Raw genomic sequence first — 17406 nt, forward strand, 5'->3', positions numbered from 1 at the left:
TGCCCATAACATACCAGTTCTTTATGAAAAACTTGTAGGTTTTATATTTAACGTAAATTAATTGCGCGAAAGTAACACTCGTAGGTAATTTAATTAGTTTAATCAGTTACTTAATTTGTTGACAAGAAACAAGTTTCTTTTGCAAAATTTGGCCATTAGGTTTCTCCAAATAATTAGGGTATAAAGGCAAATTTTCACAATCTTTTGTTAGCAATGAGCTCCAATTTCCTTCTAAGGGAGGGCAGTGCTTAATTTATATCACCTGTTAAGCAAACACTTGCATATTCAAATATGTCATAAGATGATATAATATCACATCTAATTTCATATACTAAATTTACTTGGTTTTCAATCCAAATTCTCTTATACAATAAGAATTCTTATAACAAGACAAGTACAATAAATCATTTGAGAATGCCTCCAGAGTAACACAACTTTTGCCTTCTGACTCTTTTAGATGGTGGCCGCAAGGGTAGATGCTGATTTTTACCACGACCTTTACAAGTGTCACGCTTATTTCGATCAACATGTTCTTGTGTTTGATGTTGCAAATCAAACTCCAGATGTGTCTGATCATGCTTATCACTTTGCACATGCATCAGATCATGTTCACCAGCTTGTGCATGTGTTGTATCAGCTTCTGTATGTTCATCCCCTTGACCTTGCTCGAGATTGATTTCAGAAGTCCGATCACATGTCTGATTGAACTCATTAGCTGTTTCCTCATTTCCCACGTCTCTAGTCTCTTGATTCAACATATGATCTCCTACAAACTCATCCTGACTTAAAATCTGATTTTGTACACTGTTTTGATCAGTTTGGACGTGTTTTCGCCTTCGTCCCCCTCTATGGATTCTTTGTGAACCTTCTTGTGTGGCTCTTCGAACACGTGCCCGTGGAACTACATGTTGCAACTCTTCATCCATTGAGAGCGGCATTATTGGATTCAATGGTAGGAGTTTCAATCTCATCTCACATCCAATGGCACGCATAGTTGATTGGCACATATCCCGAATATCAGTGAGAGCAGGAACAGAGATGGCCTCATCATGTGGTAATGCTTCAAGTGATCTATAATAGACACGATGCAATGTATCTACCTGAAATGTTATCAAAATAAATTCTAATGCTGCCAATACAAAACTTTAAACAAAGTAGTCAATTAAAAATATCTAAATAATGGTTACCATCATCTCATTAGCTGGTGCAATACCCTGATAACCAGCTGGTAATAGTGGTCTCAATGATGGGTTGCCAATAAGCAATCTTGTACGCTGCTTATACCAAGTCATATACTCTAAGCTAGCCTCACCAGGAACCTCCTCGAGTTCACCTTCTTGTATACTTGAAGCTCGATCCATCCACATTTGGATGTGGCGGTAGTGTTTAAGGGTCCAATCTGTATTTCGTCTACCTCGACGATCCACTTGATGCAAACTCCAATCCGTGTCACATGGTGCCGGAATATGCTGAACAAATCCAAATTGTCGCATACACCTATCTGGTAGGTGTAGCTCTACTATATCCCAACAAATAAGTGCAGTTCGACTACGCTACAATTCAGAACTAGCCAAACAACACTGAGGCAATGTCTCTAAAATGTGTTGAGGATATGGTTGCCATACAAACTATGAATAACAAAATGGAAAATTACAAAATAAACTAAAAAAATTTGGTTGTAACTTGCAATTTACCATGATACATGAAATATGCATGAAATAAATACTTACATGATCATCTCTCAAGCTATCTAGTTGATCTCGATATACAACTAATACATGCATTGCTACTCTAGAAAGGTTAAAATCGACATTCCACCTACAGAATAATCAACAATACACCGTCATTGTTACGGTCATGTATCTAAATTATATACCTAATATATCCTAACACTAATAGGCAAATACAAACTAACCTTGCACCATAAGGACTCTCAGCTGGCAACTCCATTTTAGGCACTGGCCTATCTGGACATAAGGTAGGAAATCGTTCCCATGTCCAAAGCTAAAACAAAAATTAGGATATTTAACAAAAATAGGTCATAATTGTTAGAAACCAAAAAAAAAATTCAAAGAGTTTTAGTGAAAATACCTGTAAAAGAACCAATGGTCCAGCAATCTCTTGTGAGGTACAAAGAGTAGCTCTACATAGTCCACGATATAAAAAAGCAAGAACTGCACTCCCCCAACTATATGTTCGAGTAACAGTAAAATCTCTTAGAAATGACAAATACATTAAGCTGACCATGTTGCCAGATTTATCTGAAAACAGGTGACCACCAATAAGCTGTAAAATACGCATCCTAGCATGACATCTAATATCATCATCTGATGCATCACTAGGAAGTCTGACAGCTAAGGGAGCATCTAAACAACCCAATAATAGTTTCCCTCCCTTAATATCATCTGTTTTAGGTCGAAATCCTAACAAGTCCTCACAAATCGGCAACCAATCCTCTGATTTTGAGTGCATGAAGTTGTAGGTGCAGGTAATATCGGAGATTCAACATCTTGTGTCAGCAAATTTACATATGGAGCCATTTCCTTACTGGTGAAGATGTTATTGCCCTCCTGACAATTGACAACTGATTCTCGTACAATGTATAGATGAACCATAGTATTTGGGTACTCAGCTGCTAAAGAAAATATCAAATCCATTCCCTCTTCGTTCATTATTAGTAATGGGCAAAATTTGAAACCCCACGGTCCATGATCAGGATATTTGCAGATGAGCTTCAAATCTATAGTTATTGTATCCACTCCAATATATGAGTGTATATTACTTAGTAAGTCTCCAAATCTTATCCTGTGGTTGATTGTAACTATCTTGCCAATTGGGCCTATAAATCCCAAATCAGGATAATATTGGATATGACCATCCCAATATAAAGCAAGTTTCAATGGATGTTGAAGATCCATTAAAACATATGCTAACAAGCCTTCAAATGCAATGTAAACTACAGTCAATTCATCTCGAATGTTGAAAAATACTATAAATAAAAAGTATATTTTAAAACCAGTCATATCTTGTAAATGTAGGTAACTTCTAAATACAACAGAAGCAAAAATTCCAACCTTGGAAGCTCAACATATAAAAGTATACTAGTAGAAGAAATGTCATAAACACACGGAAGCCATTTATATTTCAACCAAAAATAGTGTATGAAAAAAAAAAAGAAAAAGAAATTCAGCACTCACTTTGAAGAGAATGAATACTCTGGCAACAATTTATCCTTTGAATCTGCAAAAAAATAAACTTACTTTAAGTTTGAGGGAAAAAAAAATTTCAGCACTTACTTGAGAGGGAAAAAGAAAGAAAGAAAGAAACCTGAGAGTAGATGATCTGTAGAATTTGAGAAAATTCCAGAATCTCTTTGTCTAATACTCTCGCCCCTTGTAGGGTATCTTCCTCTGTCAATAAACCCCAAAGAATCATCTCAGGTTTGCTTTTTGCTCTTTAAAATAATTAAATGCATCCATTACATAAACCCTAAATTTGGGATTTTAAGTATTACCTGATAATATGCCTAATTAGCTCAGCAGTCTCCCAATCACCACCCTTGCTCTTACGTTGGCTGCGAATGTGGGATAAGATGTAAGAAAAAATTGAATGGGTGGTGCATTTTGTTTGCCGCCTGAAGAAGTTAGGGTAGAAAAAGAGAGGGATTGAGGGGAAATTAGTTTTTAGACCCCTTATGAAGTACCGGGGAGTAGAACAGGCTTCTTAGATATGATAAACAACTCATTTAGCAAATGCGTTTTTTTATTAATAAACGCATTTCAGAAATGGGTTTTAAGGACAAAAAACGCATTCATCCTATGAGACTTTTTAAAATAAGGCATTCTAATAATGCGTTATTTAACCAATTTTTTTATATTAAAATAAATTGATGAAAATTAAAATAACGCATTTGACAATTGCGATTTTATTTATAAAAACGCATTTCCTGGATGCGTTTTTCATCCTTTGGGAAGATACTAAAAAATCACCGCCCTTTGGGAAGTTAGTTTAAAAAGTCACACTTTTTGGGAATTTACTCCATTTACTTCCTAGTCACAGTGAGCAGTGGTCAGATCACGATCACGTTATGTGGTTTTAAAATTCACAAGTCAACCCTCAAAATGAATGCCATCCAACAATAATATATCATTCTCGGCAATTGATTATTCTTCTCAAATCAGTATTTTATAAATCATCATTTTATTATTATGGAATTAAAAGAGTTTTGGCCAATGGTTTAAAGGAAATGTTAGTTCAGTTTTTCTGAGAAATGTTCAGTCGAAAAAGTTGAATGAGAATATGTCGGTTTGCAAACATAGTTGCTGCTTTAGAAAGTTTGGCAAACAAGCCAACAACTTGATACAATCGTCATCCGGGAATACCAAGCCTTCTATACTAAAACCAATATAAATATAAAATATATATATATATATATATATATATATATATATGAGGGCAGTTATTTTAATCAGAGTTGTTTCTCACTCCTACGTGGCATGCTTAATTGAACAGAATTAATGGGTTATAGGTCACTTGGATTTTACCTATATTGAATCCTATTTGGATTGTATTATATATTTAAAAATTATCTCTAATTTTAAAATAACTTTAAAAAACAACTGATTTTATCATAATAGTACTTGCTTTTATCAAATTATTACATAGAACTATAGTAAATCTTTTCTAAATCACAATTTTGAAAATTTACATATCTCATAAATTACTTCCTTTCACCACCATATCGTTGATTAATATTCAAATTATTCATCATCTTTTCCCTTATTGTTATTATCTTGTAAAATACAAAATTTTAATTATCTAAAAAATATTTAAAAAAAGAATGTCCACCAAGTTCTTAATATGGGGTACATTATTTGATGTATACTATTATATTACAATGAAAGTACGTAAACAAATTTTTAAAAATTAGTAAATAATTGAACATTTAGAATACATTAAGTTTTTAAAGTTAATATGAGTGAACACGTAGGATTGTTGTTAATTTTTGCATTTAAATTATTCATATTTGTATAAATTCACAATAAATAAAAAAAAGACCGTGCTAAGGTACGGACAAAATTCTAGTTATGTAATAAGTAAGAAGAATAATCAATTGCAAAGTAAGAAGTGTTTCATTTCAAGGGTTGACTAGTGTACTTTTTAAAATCAATTGTCCCATGATCATGGTCTAACCACCTCCTTGAATGTTGGTGATTAACCCTAATTTTGAACTTGTACTACTTAACTATTTATTATTAAGAATCCCAACCGCATACTCCTTGGATTTTTATACAATAGTTTGATTGGAAATAATTTGTACAGCACTGACTTAATGCAAGTTGGAATTGCTTGGTTTTGTAACCCCAACAATTGCATCTTCCATGACTTCGCCTATCGTAAGTCAAAGGTTTTGCATCACATTTTGCTTAAACAATGTATCTAAAACATATCAAATTGGCCTTCGAATTGAGGACGTTAGACAAAACCATAGAGATAAGGTGAAGGTTTTTTTTTTTTTTTTTTGCGACTTTCTTTACAGGAATAGGGTGAATTTGCTCATATGCCCTTCAATATTTATGAACATTTTGATTGTTTTCAACTTATACTTTCTTCATTTTCGATCTCGAGTATTGATTTTCAATTTAGTTTTGGCAGGTTTGTACCTTGACAAATCAACTTGTATTGACCCATGAGTTTCATAAAATTATCAAACTTACAATGTACAAGCTCTGTGAAGAATGGACGGTATTACATGATTACATCACCAGTAATTGAATGGGATATATACAGTCTAGTGGTCAAGGGACTATTGGCTCCGTTTGGATTAGCTGTTTTTTGGATTGTTTTTCAAAAACACCACTGTAGCATTTCGAATCTGAAAAACAAGTCCGTTTGGATTAGTTGTTTTTGGGGTTGTTTTTCAAAAACTATATGAAAAACTTTTACTGTAAATTTTTTTGGATTATTTTTAGAGGTATTTTTGAAACATATTTTTGAGTATTTTTAGAATATTATAATTTTTATATAAATATACATTTATTCATTTATAATACATTTATATTTACAAATGTATAAATGTATATTATTATAAATTATAAATTATAAATGAATATTATATAAATGTATAAATGTATAAATTATAATTTTTATATAAATATACATTTATGCATTTATAATACATTTATAAATAAATATATTTATATAAAAATATATAAATGTATTATATTCTTATAATACATAATATAAATATATTTATAAATGTATAAGTGTATATTATTATAAATGTATAAATTATAAATGAATATTATAAATATATTATAAATTATAAGTGTATATTATTATAAATGTATAAATTAATATATTATAAATATATATTATTATTATGTAGAAATGTATTTATATAATTAATATAAATGTATATGTGCATTAATATTATGTATAAATGTAAAATTAATATTATGTATATTAATATAAATGTATAAATGTATTATATTATATATAATACATAATATAAATGTATATTTAAATGTATAAGTGTATGTTATTAAAAATGTATAAATTATAAATGAATATTATATAAATGTATAAATTAATATATTATAAATATGTTTTAATATTATGTTGAAATGTATTAATATAATTAATATAAATGTATACATGTATTAATATAATTAATATAAATGTATGCATGTATTAATATTATGTATAAATGTAAAATTAATATTATGTATATTAATATAAATGTATAAATGTATTATATTATATATAATACATAATATAAATGTACATTTAAATGTATAAGTGTATGTTATTAAAAATGTATAAATTATAAATGAATATTATATAAATGTATAAATTAATATATTATAAATATGTTTTAATATTATGTTGAAATGTATTAATATAATTAATATAAATGTATACATGTATTAATATTATGTATAAATGTAAAATTAATATTATGTATATTAATATAAATGTATAAATGTATTATATTATATATAATACATAATATAAATGTACATTTAAATGTATAAGTGTATGTTATTAAAAATGTATAAATTATAAATGAATATTATATAAATGTATAAATTAATATATTATAAATATGTTTTAATATTATGTTGAAATGTATTAATATAATTAATATATATGTATACATGTATTAATATTATGTATAAATGTAAAATTAATATATGTATATTAATATAAATGTATAAATGTATTATATTATATATAATATATAATATAAATGTCTATTATAAATATACATAAATATAAATATATTATGTATAAATGTACATTTATATAAATGTATAATATATTATATATTATATTATATATAATTTATATAACATATAATATTTATGTAAATATATTATAAATATATAAAAATATATTTTAAATAAAATAAAATATTTATGATATGTATATGTAAATATATAATATTAGAAATGTATAATATATATAATATACATTAATATTAATATAATTTATATATAATATACATAATTGAAATATACATATTAATATATATTATAAAACAAAATTGCATAAATATATTTATAAATTTATATATAAATAAACGTATTTATATAAATCTATAATATTTATTTCAATTGATATAATATATATAACATTATACATAATTGAAATAAATATATTTATATTAATATAATATATATAATATACATAATTGAATATACATATTAAAATACATAATTGAAATATACATATTAAAATATATAATTAAAATATAATTGAAATATACATATAAAATACATAATTAAAATATACAAATTGAAATATACTTATTAAAATATACAAATTAAATATGCATAATTGAAATATATTTGGAGTTGTTTTTGATATATTGTTTGGATTGGTGTTTTTGAAGTTGTTTTTGAAATACACATTTACTGTAACATTTGGAATGTGAAAAACAGTTTTTCAAAAACAGGCTCAAAAACACCAATCCAAACGTACCCTATGTTTTTGAAGGCACTGAAGATGATGCAATTTGAAATTTTGCCACGTCACTTTTTTTCCAATGGAAATTTTAAACCTCACAAGAAGAAGAAAGAGGAGGAAATGATTGACAACAAACAAAGATCTTGCAATTGACTAGTTTTTTATTTTTTATTTTTTAAATTTAACTAGCAAGTAGTAGTATATAACATGGCTGAATTGTCTGAGTCGGGAAAATATGAGGCTGAACATATCCAGGATTATCCAAGTACGCCCATTTTAACTTGGGCTTAATTTTTGGGAGAATTGTAATTTTGGTCCCCAATCTATAGTGTATGCACGGAATTATCCCCAATCTATTTCGAAAATCAATTTTGGTCCCCAATCAATTTTGCACTAAAGTGGACAATTAACGGAATCTCTTCAATTTCAATCGGAACTAAGTCACGTGAGATCACGTGCCGGCACCTAAAATCCTTTTTCAATTTTTTAATTTCTAAAACACATTTTTTCTAGTGGCTTGGCTTTTTGCATGGACACTCCTGTCCCTTTAACTAGATCAATCTCTTCCTTGCCAATTCTTTTCCAATCAAAACTCTGAATTAGAGATCTCAAGGCAAACCCACCACCCACTGTGCTAGGCCAGAACCAGGGCAAGATCTCCTTCCCATCCCAAATGGAATCAGCTTTGATGGCTGAACCTGCAAGTCTTCGAATCTCTTTGGCTTGAAGCTTGTTGGATCATCCCAAACATTTGGGTCCCTGTGAATTATCCATGCATTAACTAGCAAAATTGTGCCTCGCGATATATTGTATTCCCCAATTTTATAGTCATTGGACGACTCATGTGGCACTAGCATTGGTGCTGCTGGGTACAACCGAAGTGTTTCTGAAATAATGTTATGAAGATAAGGAAAGATTGGATAGATCATGTTCGTCGACCAATCGATCAGTCCCTACTTGAGCATCCAATTCAGCTCGAGCTTTCTCTAGCACCTCGGGATGGTTGAGCAAAAAAGACAAGGCCCATTCTATAGTTACCGATGAAGTGTCTGTTCCAGCCGTAAGCATAACCTACCAATAATATACTAGTGGTTCAATTGAATGCTCATTCCAATTCAATGGTGAAGAATGGCTAATAGGGAAAGAATATGCTTTCCAATATAATCCTTTTGATTTCCAGTTACTATCATCCGCTCTTCTCTCTCGGCTGCTTGCTTGTAGGGGTGGCAATTTTCGACACGACCTGAAAACACGACACGAAATTAATGGGTTTGGGTTGAGGTTTTGGGAATTCGAGTTGGACCCGATGAACCCGAAAAGAAAACAGGTCGATTTCGGATCAACCCGTGGTGACCTGATATGACCCGATATGACCCGTTTACGAATTAAAAATAATTTAATAAATATAAAAATAATTTTATCTAACTAACCTAAGTTATTCTTTTTTTCAAAGGCATTAATTACTTAATCATAAATGAATTTATTTAATTTGTGTGAAGTTGAAATTATTATATTTGGACAAATAATATATTATATTATTTTTTACTTTTATACTGTTTTAATTTATTTTATATTTTGTTTGGGATAAAACACTTTTACGGTGTTTAATTTATTTTAAATTTGGTTTGAAATTACTTATTTAAATTTTTATTACTTGATTATGTAATTAGTTTTGTGAGAAATTGATTTTATTAGAAATTACAGTGATAAATTAATAAATTAAAATTAAGTTTCGGGTCATTTCGGGTCGACCCGCCAACCCGTCAACCTGAAATTTTCGGGTTCGGGTCAGCATACCTGACCCGTCACGGGTTGGCGGGTCGGGTTCGGGACAACAGATTTTCTGGCGGGTTGACCCGAACCCGACCCGCCAACCTGATTTGGACCTGAATTGCCACCCCTACTTGCTTGCTTACTTATGAAGTAGTACTGCTGCTCTTGTTGTTTGTACAGGAGAGTTGAACTGGGTTCGTCTCTGGCGTTGATTGTAGATTATCTCCATTACTAATGGAGGTAAGAGCGACACTTGGACTTGGAGGCGAAGCTGAGCTTCTTACTCGTGCTGTGGGTTCTGGGGATTTGAAGACGGCGGCCAACAAGAGGAGTAATTTGGATTGTGAGATTACCCCTTTCATGTCTTTGTTTAATACGACAAAAGGTAAGATAAAACTGAAAATATTAAAAAACGTGTTTTAGAAATTAAAAAATTGAAAAAAAGGTTTTAGGTGCCGGCACGTGATCTCACATGACTTAGTTCCGATTGTAATTAGAGAGATTCTGTCAATTGTCCACTTTAGCGTAAAATTGAATAGATTGGGGATCAAAATTAATTTTTAAAATAGATTGGGGATAATTCCGCGCATACACTATAGATTGGGGATCAAAATTACAATTCTCCCTTAATTTTTTGTGCCCATATCAAACTAAGCCAATCTATGTAGAAGGCTTGGACCTAGTACGTATATTAAAAGGCCTATCTCTGACTAAAGTGAGGATAAATTACTTGTTACCTGTGTGTGGTTTTATATAGGGAAAATGGCATGTTTCATCCTTACATTTCGCAAAAATATTTTTTTCGTTCCTCACTTTCAAAATGAAGCAAATTTGTCCCTGACATTTAAAAATTAAACCTATTACATCTCTGAACCTAATTTTCAATCTGAATCAAACCATTCAATAATCTAGTAATAAATTTCGAAAATAGAATTGATAGATCACTCGGTCAATTTCATCATATTCACATGACAATTATTAAACTAAAAAAAAATTTATAACATAAAAGGCCATTCTTTTCTTGGAATAGTAGGGTTTTTTTTTGGGTAAATCTTTTCATACACCGTTAGTATATCCGCTTGCGAATCTAGATGTGTATCATAAATATAAAATTTGGTGTTTAAATTTAAATTGAAATGATATGGCAGTACATAAAACCGTCAGTGTATACAATGATAATGTAGGAAAGATTAATCTTTCTTTTTTATGTTATAATTTTTTATTTTTTCTTTTTGGGTTCATTAAATTTTACATGAATATCAAGTTGAGTTAATCAAGTGATCTACCAATTACACCCCAAAATTTGTAATCAGGATGATTGGTGGTTTGATTCAGATTGAAATTTGGGTTCAGGGATGTAAGAACTTCAGTTTTTAAATGTTAAGGACGAAATTGCTTCGTTTTAAAAGTGAGGGACAAAAAGAATATTTTTGTGAAATGTGAAGGATGAAACAGATCATTTTCCCTTTTATATAATGTCACATGAACTTTTTAGAGATTTAAAATAGTCATATAATCCCTATGGTTTTATGTAAATTTTAAGATAAAAAAAGATGGAATGCACAACCAATTATAGCATTTATACCAAACGTATTTTGAAAGAGTGTGTGATAATGTCAGATGAACTTTTTAGAGTTTTAACATGGTCATATAATCCCTATGGTTTTATGTAAATTTTAAGATAAAAAAGACGAAATGCACAATCAATTATAGCATTTATACCAAACGTATTTTGAAAGAGTGTGTGATAAAGTTTTAATATTCATTTAACACCCTTATGATTTGTACAAATATCCACTTTACTTACTTGTGGTTTTTGCATTTATCTACATAATCTTCTTATGTTTTTATACAAGGTTTCAGGGGAGGGGGGAGAGGAAAGGGGAAGGAGAGGAGGAAGAGGAAGGGAGGAGGAGGAAAGAGGAAGGAGAGAAAGAGAGAGAGAGGGAGAAAAGAAAGAAAGGAAAAAAAAAAAAAAAGAGTCACCCGCCCCGATGCCGGCACCGGTGGAGTGGCGGCCGGTGGCAGCCGTTGGTGGAGATGGTGGTAGATTGATTTGTGGGGAGGAAGAAGAAAAAAGACAAGAAAAAATTTTTGTTTGTGTTTGGGCATTTGAGGTATGCATTTAAAAAAATTTGGGGAGTTTGAAATTATTATAATTAAAGTTGTTAAAAATCTTGTAGAAAAAAAAGCTAGACAAAAAACTTGAGCTCCAAACAGACAATAGAATATAAGTATACGACTAGGAGCAAGTCACAAAACAAACTAAACACAAGGAGGGAAGAAAAAAAAGAGGAAATTCCACAACCAAAGAATACATGGTCCCAAGTATTTAGATGCCAGCACTTGACACTTGCTACGCATACAAATTTTTTGCCGGAAGTGGCAGATCATTTTTCTTAGGCATTGTAAGACCTGGTAAAACTTGAGTATCAACGTCGTCTTTCTTGATCCCAAAAGGCAATTCCCAGTCAAAAGAGTACAGAAGACTGGCAAGTCCAACTTCCACCATTGCTAGTCCCAGAGAATATCGAGGGCAGCCCCTTCGGCCAGCTCCAAATGGTATCAGTTGAAAGTCTTTCCCTTTCATATCTACACTAATATTCAAGCATCGCTCAGGCAAAAACTCATTTGGATTTTCCCAATACTCGAGCTCTCTTCCAATCGCCCAGACATTTGTGTAAACTATAGAATTGAACTGGATTTCGTGACCATTTATAATGCAATTTGCTAGTGTCTGTCTTGGAACTGAAAGTAGAGCTGGAGGATACAATCTGAAGGTCTCCTTGACAATTGCCTTGAGATAAGGGAGCTTTTGAATATCATCTTCGTTTACTATATCTTTATTTCCAACTGCACCTCTAATCTCTGCTTGTGCCTTCTTCAATATTGCTTCAGGGCTCTTCATCAGTGCTGCCATTGCCCAGATTATCGTAGCTGCAATAGTATCCGACCCCGCACTAAATACATCCTACAAGGAAATATTGAAACAGATTAGCAAAATGGGATTGATCCAAATTCTTAAAAGGAAAAACAAAAATGAGAAATCGTTCAAAACGTTCCCACGTTTCATTAAATGAATTTCTTGATCCCTCACCTTTAAAATATTAAATTTACGTTCCTTACAAATTCAAATTAATAATATTTGATCCTTACCTAAATTTTTGACCACTTTTTAATCCAAAATCACTATGTGACCACATGCAATTATTTTTTATATACAAGAAGGCTAGATTCCACTTTTTAATGGCAAAAATGAATATAGATTAAATCAGATCCTACTTTTTTAGATGCAAAAGTGAATATGGATCAAGTTATTTATTTAACTATAAATGAGATCTAACATTTTTGCTCCGAAAAAAAATAACAATATGTGGGTCACATAATTGATTCAAGATAAAAATGATCGAAAACCTAGGTTGGAACTAAATTTTATCAAATTAATTTTATAAAGGACATAAATTTATAATTTTAAAAGTGAAGGACAAAGAATTTTATTTATTGAAATGTAAAGGGCGTTTTGAACCCAAACAAAAAAGTAGGCCCTTTGAACAGGTAATTAATCACCATGAGCATTGCTTTTGATGTGATCTTGCGTTAGATCAAAGGAAGTTGATTGTTCTTGAAGTAATTGAAGCATGATGTCAATGATATCACCGTTCATGGACTCTGGCCTATTTGGATTTAAGTGTTCGTCGATGAGTTCTTGAAGAAATGAATCTAACTTACTGCAAGTCCTCTCAAGTCGAGAACGCATCCCATTGAGGCTATCAAGCCAACCAATTGAAGGAATATAGTCTGAGAAAAAGAACCCCACGAATGCGGCCTCCATTTCTTGGAGGAGATCATGGAATCGTCTTCTTTGTTGATCTTCCTCATCATACCTCTTTCCGAAAGCAATTCTACAGATAAGCGTACATGAAAGTGATAGTAAAGTCTTACTCAAATTCGTCACTTGAGATGAAGATGCTTCCTTGGATGTCTTTCTGATCATCCGGGAGACTTCATCTTCACGAATACCACGACATGACTGCACCCTTCTGTTGCTGAAGAGATGAAGAACAGAAAACTTTCTCAGCTCTCTCCATTGCTCGCTGTATGGATAGAAGGCGATATCCAAGCCGTTGTAAGAAAGCATTCGGGAATCTAGGAACAGTGGGCGACTGAAAATGTCGAGTCATGGTTTTTCACAACTTCTTCAGCCATTCTTGTGGATGAAACCACAAGCAGTGGAAAGGATCCAAGCTTAAGAGACATGAGAGGACCATATATTTTGGAAAGTTGCCAAAGGTATACATGAGGGGCTGAGGTATCAAACTGAAGCAAGCTTCGAATGACTGGAATCCCCGAGGACCTGGTGGTGGAGGAATTTTTGTTGTTGATGATCTCATCCTGTTCTTTTGAAGAACGCTTAGGACGACAACTAGAAGTGCTGAGATTAAAGCAATCAATATCTCCATCATCTGGCTGGAAGTAAGATATGATGGCCTTTGTAGGATGCAAATTTGATCAGATAGAAGCGAACTCGAATATTTAGACTTTGTTGAGCTTGAATATGAGCTTGAGTTTGAGTTGCGTTGTGGATTTGAACAAAAATTGGGTTCTTTTTTTGGATAATAATTGATGAGAATACCAAGATGTGAGTAGCGGGATACGGATTGAGAAGGCGAATTTGCTTGTATCATGAATATGTTTTTTAATTATTTTTTTATTTCACACACATCATATTAATATAAATATTATATGATAGGTTGTAATTTTATTATTTATTTTATTATTAATTTTTTCCTGATGTGAATTAATTATTAGATTCTACTCATTTTTAGTAATTTACATTTATTTCAGAGAGTAGAACGAAAATATCATAACCAAGATCAATTTGATAGTCATCGAAAAGAATTCAAATGAAAGACATTCAGGGGCATTTTTGAAACAAAAAAAATGTAAGCCCTTTTCGATAATTTAGCCGAAGACAGCAAGGGAAAAAAGGCTGGTGTCTTCGGTTTTGAAGGGAGAGCCGCCGCACAGCATTAGTGGCAATAAGAATAGGAAATAGCTGAGGCCATTTGGAGAGGAACGATTTTTACATGGCAGACATGGAGCACTACTTTGAATTAGCTTTTGACTTTTCTTCCTTTTTAGCTCTTAGTAGCTTTCTTTTCCTCCGTGTGTCAGAGAAAGCAAAAACACTCAATTGCTCCTGTAGCTTGCTTCTCTTATTGAATAGAATAAATTGAATTTTTCCAATTCTTGGAGACGGTGGCTGCAACTTTACATGAATTTTTCGCATCAAATATGAACTAATTTCTTTATTTTAGTTAAGAAATAACGAAGGTTTTGATTCACCTAAAAATTATGAGATCGATTTAATTTTATTTTTTCTTTTTATTTATTGGTATTCGCATATTTTTTTATTACAGCACTTACGATTGTTCAATTAATTGATTTTCTTGAATCCGAATAATTAGTTAATTAGGTAGTCTATTATCAATTGGGGCATTAAATGCGTAATTGTTTAATTGCTTTGAAATAGTGACAACTGGCATAATTAGATTTGTGTCAGAGGAATACGTGGGCTAACCTAAAATAACCCTAGTAGTACGTTATTTGGTTAGAATAGAACTCCTCTAATACGTAAGGCAATTGGAGAATTAAATCTTATGGGTGTACCTAAGCTTATTTCTCAATTAGAGTAGTGACTAACGGGCGTACCTTAATCACCAACACAGTAAGGAGGGGTTGACTGTCATCGCTTGTTTGGCAGTTGTAACCTATTTATTGGTAAATAATTGGAATTGGCTTTGCATCGATGATCAATTAGGTGAACCATTGCTGAAGTTATTTCTTGGCTAGATCCTTAATTATCACCCATTTGATTTTAATAATTTGTTATTTAATTTTTAGTAGCTTCTTAGATTTTATTTGAATTTCTTTGATTGTCACCTTCTGCACAAAAACACCCCCTTTGTTACTGTGAATTTGAAAATAAATAGTTACACCCAGTCCCTGTGGATTCAACCCTGCTTACCACTATTTACAAAAATTAATTTTAGTTTAGCAGGTTTTGATTATTGCACAGGCCTGACACATGTCACTATAGTATTTTTTTTAAATATTCCAAATAATTTACAATCCAAACACACTTATTATACCCTTAAAATGATTGAAATGACGAAAACTATGAATGTTACAAGCTCCTAATTTATTTTATGGCAGCAATAGCACCGTCCATATCAGAATTTCATATCGAGAAGATCTTTCTTATCTTTGGTAGAATTAAAACCTATGGCGAGTAGGCAGCATTGTATCCTTAAAATCATGAAAAATAAAAATTTACAAACTCTATGACTTTAAAAGTTACATGAAACTGTTGGCCACTAACTTAATCAAATTTATTATTATTCTATTTTCTTATCTCTAAATTTTAGATACTGTTGGCCACTGAGTTTTGACACTTGCAAATTTTTAAAATCCTAAGCGATGAGAAGTAATGATCGAGAAACTTTTGTGTATGTTTGTAACTCCATATGATAGTACTAAATCCTAAATGCTTTAAACATTTTTCGTATTCTAGTTTTCAATTTTTTAAAGTTATTTCATATCCAAATAGTATTTAACTATCTTGTAATGCTTTACTAGTTCTCTAAACTTGAAAATTTTGAGTTGGAAGAGCTAGCAATGGCTTATAAGGACTCCCCTCGAATACACTCTTCCCAGCTCTACTTCATTATCTACGTGGCAGTATAATATTCATTGAGGGATTTCACTTGGCATGCCACTAGTTTTAGTTGCCAATGTTTTTACTTTTCCCCAGCATTCTGGATGATTGGCGAGAAGGAACAATTGGAAGCAGATATCTGCTTTTTTTTTTTTTTTGCCATTTTGTCTGAAGCAAGAAATGATCCATCAATCCTTTGGATGAGCTGGTCGCAGAAGTTCTACAAGATTAAGTGGAATTCGACGACTTCTTGTGCATCAACCAATAGGGTAGTAGTAGTACTACTACTACAACTTGCTGCTACTATTGTCCAAGAAAAGATCGGCCTGCAAATATTGGTGGCTATTAGCTGGTTGATGTATTTCAACTTTATCACAATTGTCGTTTTAATGATCCAAGTCCGGTTGTTCTTGTTTGAATACAAGGCTTGACAATTATTTGATCAGGACCTGAGAGAATTATTCCAAGTTTTTGATCAAGTAAGACACAGATTTGCGAAGACACTCAAGCCAATGGACTAAATCCAGTTTGTACCTCTAAACTCGTGACGTATTCTCTCACTTCATACCGCAATTTCAATTTTGGCCACTTTCCTGGCATAAGCATTTACAATTGTCCCCAATTCAAACCTTCTGTTTATTACAATAAAAGATTTGGATATTACACGGATACACATAGGCATGTCAACATGTCAGATCTTATCCAAATCTAATTTAGATCCATTATACTTGAGTAGTGTTTTGATTTAATTTGTCAAATTCAAACTCTACTTGGACCCGGACTTTGTAAGAGAGTTATGGGTCTTGATAGGATTTAATTTTCTATAATCCAAATCCAAACACACACACACACACACATATATAGTAGATTTATAAAAGAGTAAAAGCAAATAAATGAAAGATTGAATGAAAATGCTGATGAACCTTTGAAAATAATTAGCTTTA

General features: G+C 31.5%; 2 protein-coding genes and 1 long non-coding RNA gene across 3 annotated transcripts; all 3 read right to left on the reverse strand.

Moving 5' to 3' along the window:
- Positions 1 to 2619: 2619 nt before the first annotated feature.
- Positions 2620 to 3675, reverse strand: LOC113693356 (uncharacterized). Its single transcript, XR_011815539.1, has 4 exons — positions 3515 to 3675; positions 3328 to 3410; positions 3198 to 3240; positions 2620 to 2938 (listed from the first exon to the last, which is right to left on the reverse strand). It is a non-coding gene; the product is annotated as an uncharacterized lncRNA (long non-coding RNA).
- An 8425-nt stretch (positions 3676 to 12100) lies between these two features.
- LOC113693359 (cytochrome P450 71B37-like) lies at positions 12101 to 12664 on the reverse strand. The gene has a single exon (XM_072053739.1). The coding sequence runs from the start codon at positions 12662 to 12664 to the stop codon at positions 12101 to 12103; it is 564 nt and encodes a 187-aa protein (XP_071909840.1).
- Positions 12665 to 13303: 639 nt separating this feature from the next.
- On the reverse strand, positions 13304 to 13882 carry LOC113693360 (6,7,8-trihydroxycoumarin synthase-like). Its single transcript, XM_027211911.1, has one exon. The coding sequence runs from the start codon at positions 13880 to 13882 to the stop codon at positions 13304 to 13306; it is 579 nt and encodes a 192-aa protein (XP_027067712.1).
- Between the last annotated feature and the right edge of the window lie 3524 nt (positions 13883 to 17406).

Source organism: Coffea arabica, chromosome 6c (assembly GCF_036785885.1).
Source record: "Coffea arabica cultivar ET-39 chromosome 6c, Coffea Arabica ET-39 HiFi, whole genome shotgun sequence".
In the NCBI taxonomy this organism is placed as follows: domain Eukaryota; kingdom Viridiplantae; phylum Streptophyta; class Magnoliopsida; order Gentianales; family Rubiaceae; genus Coffea; species Coffea arabica.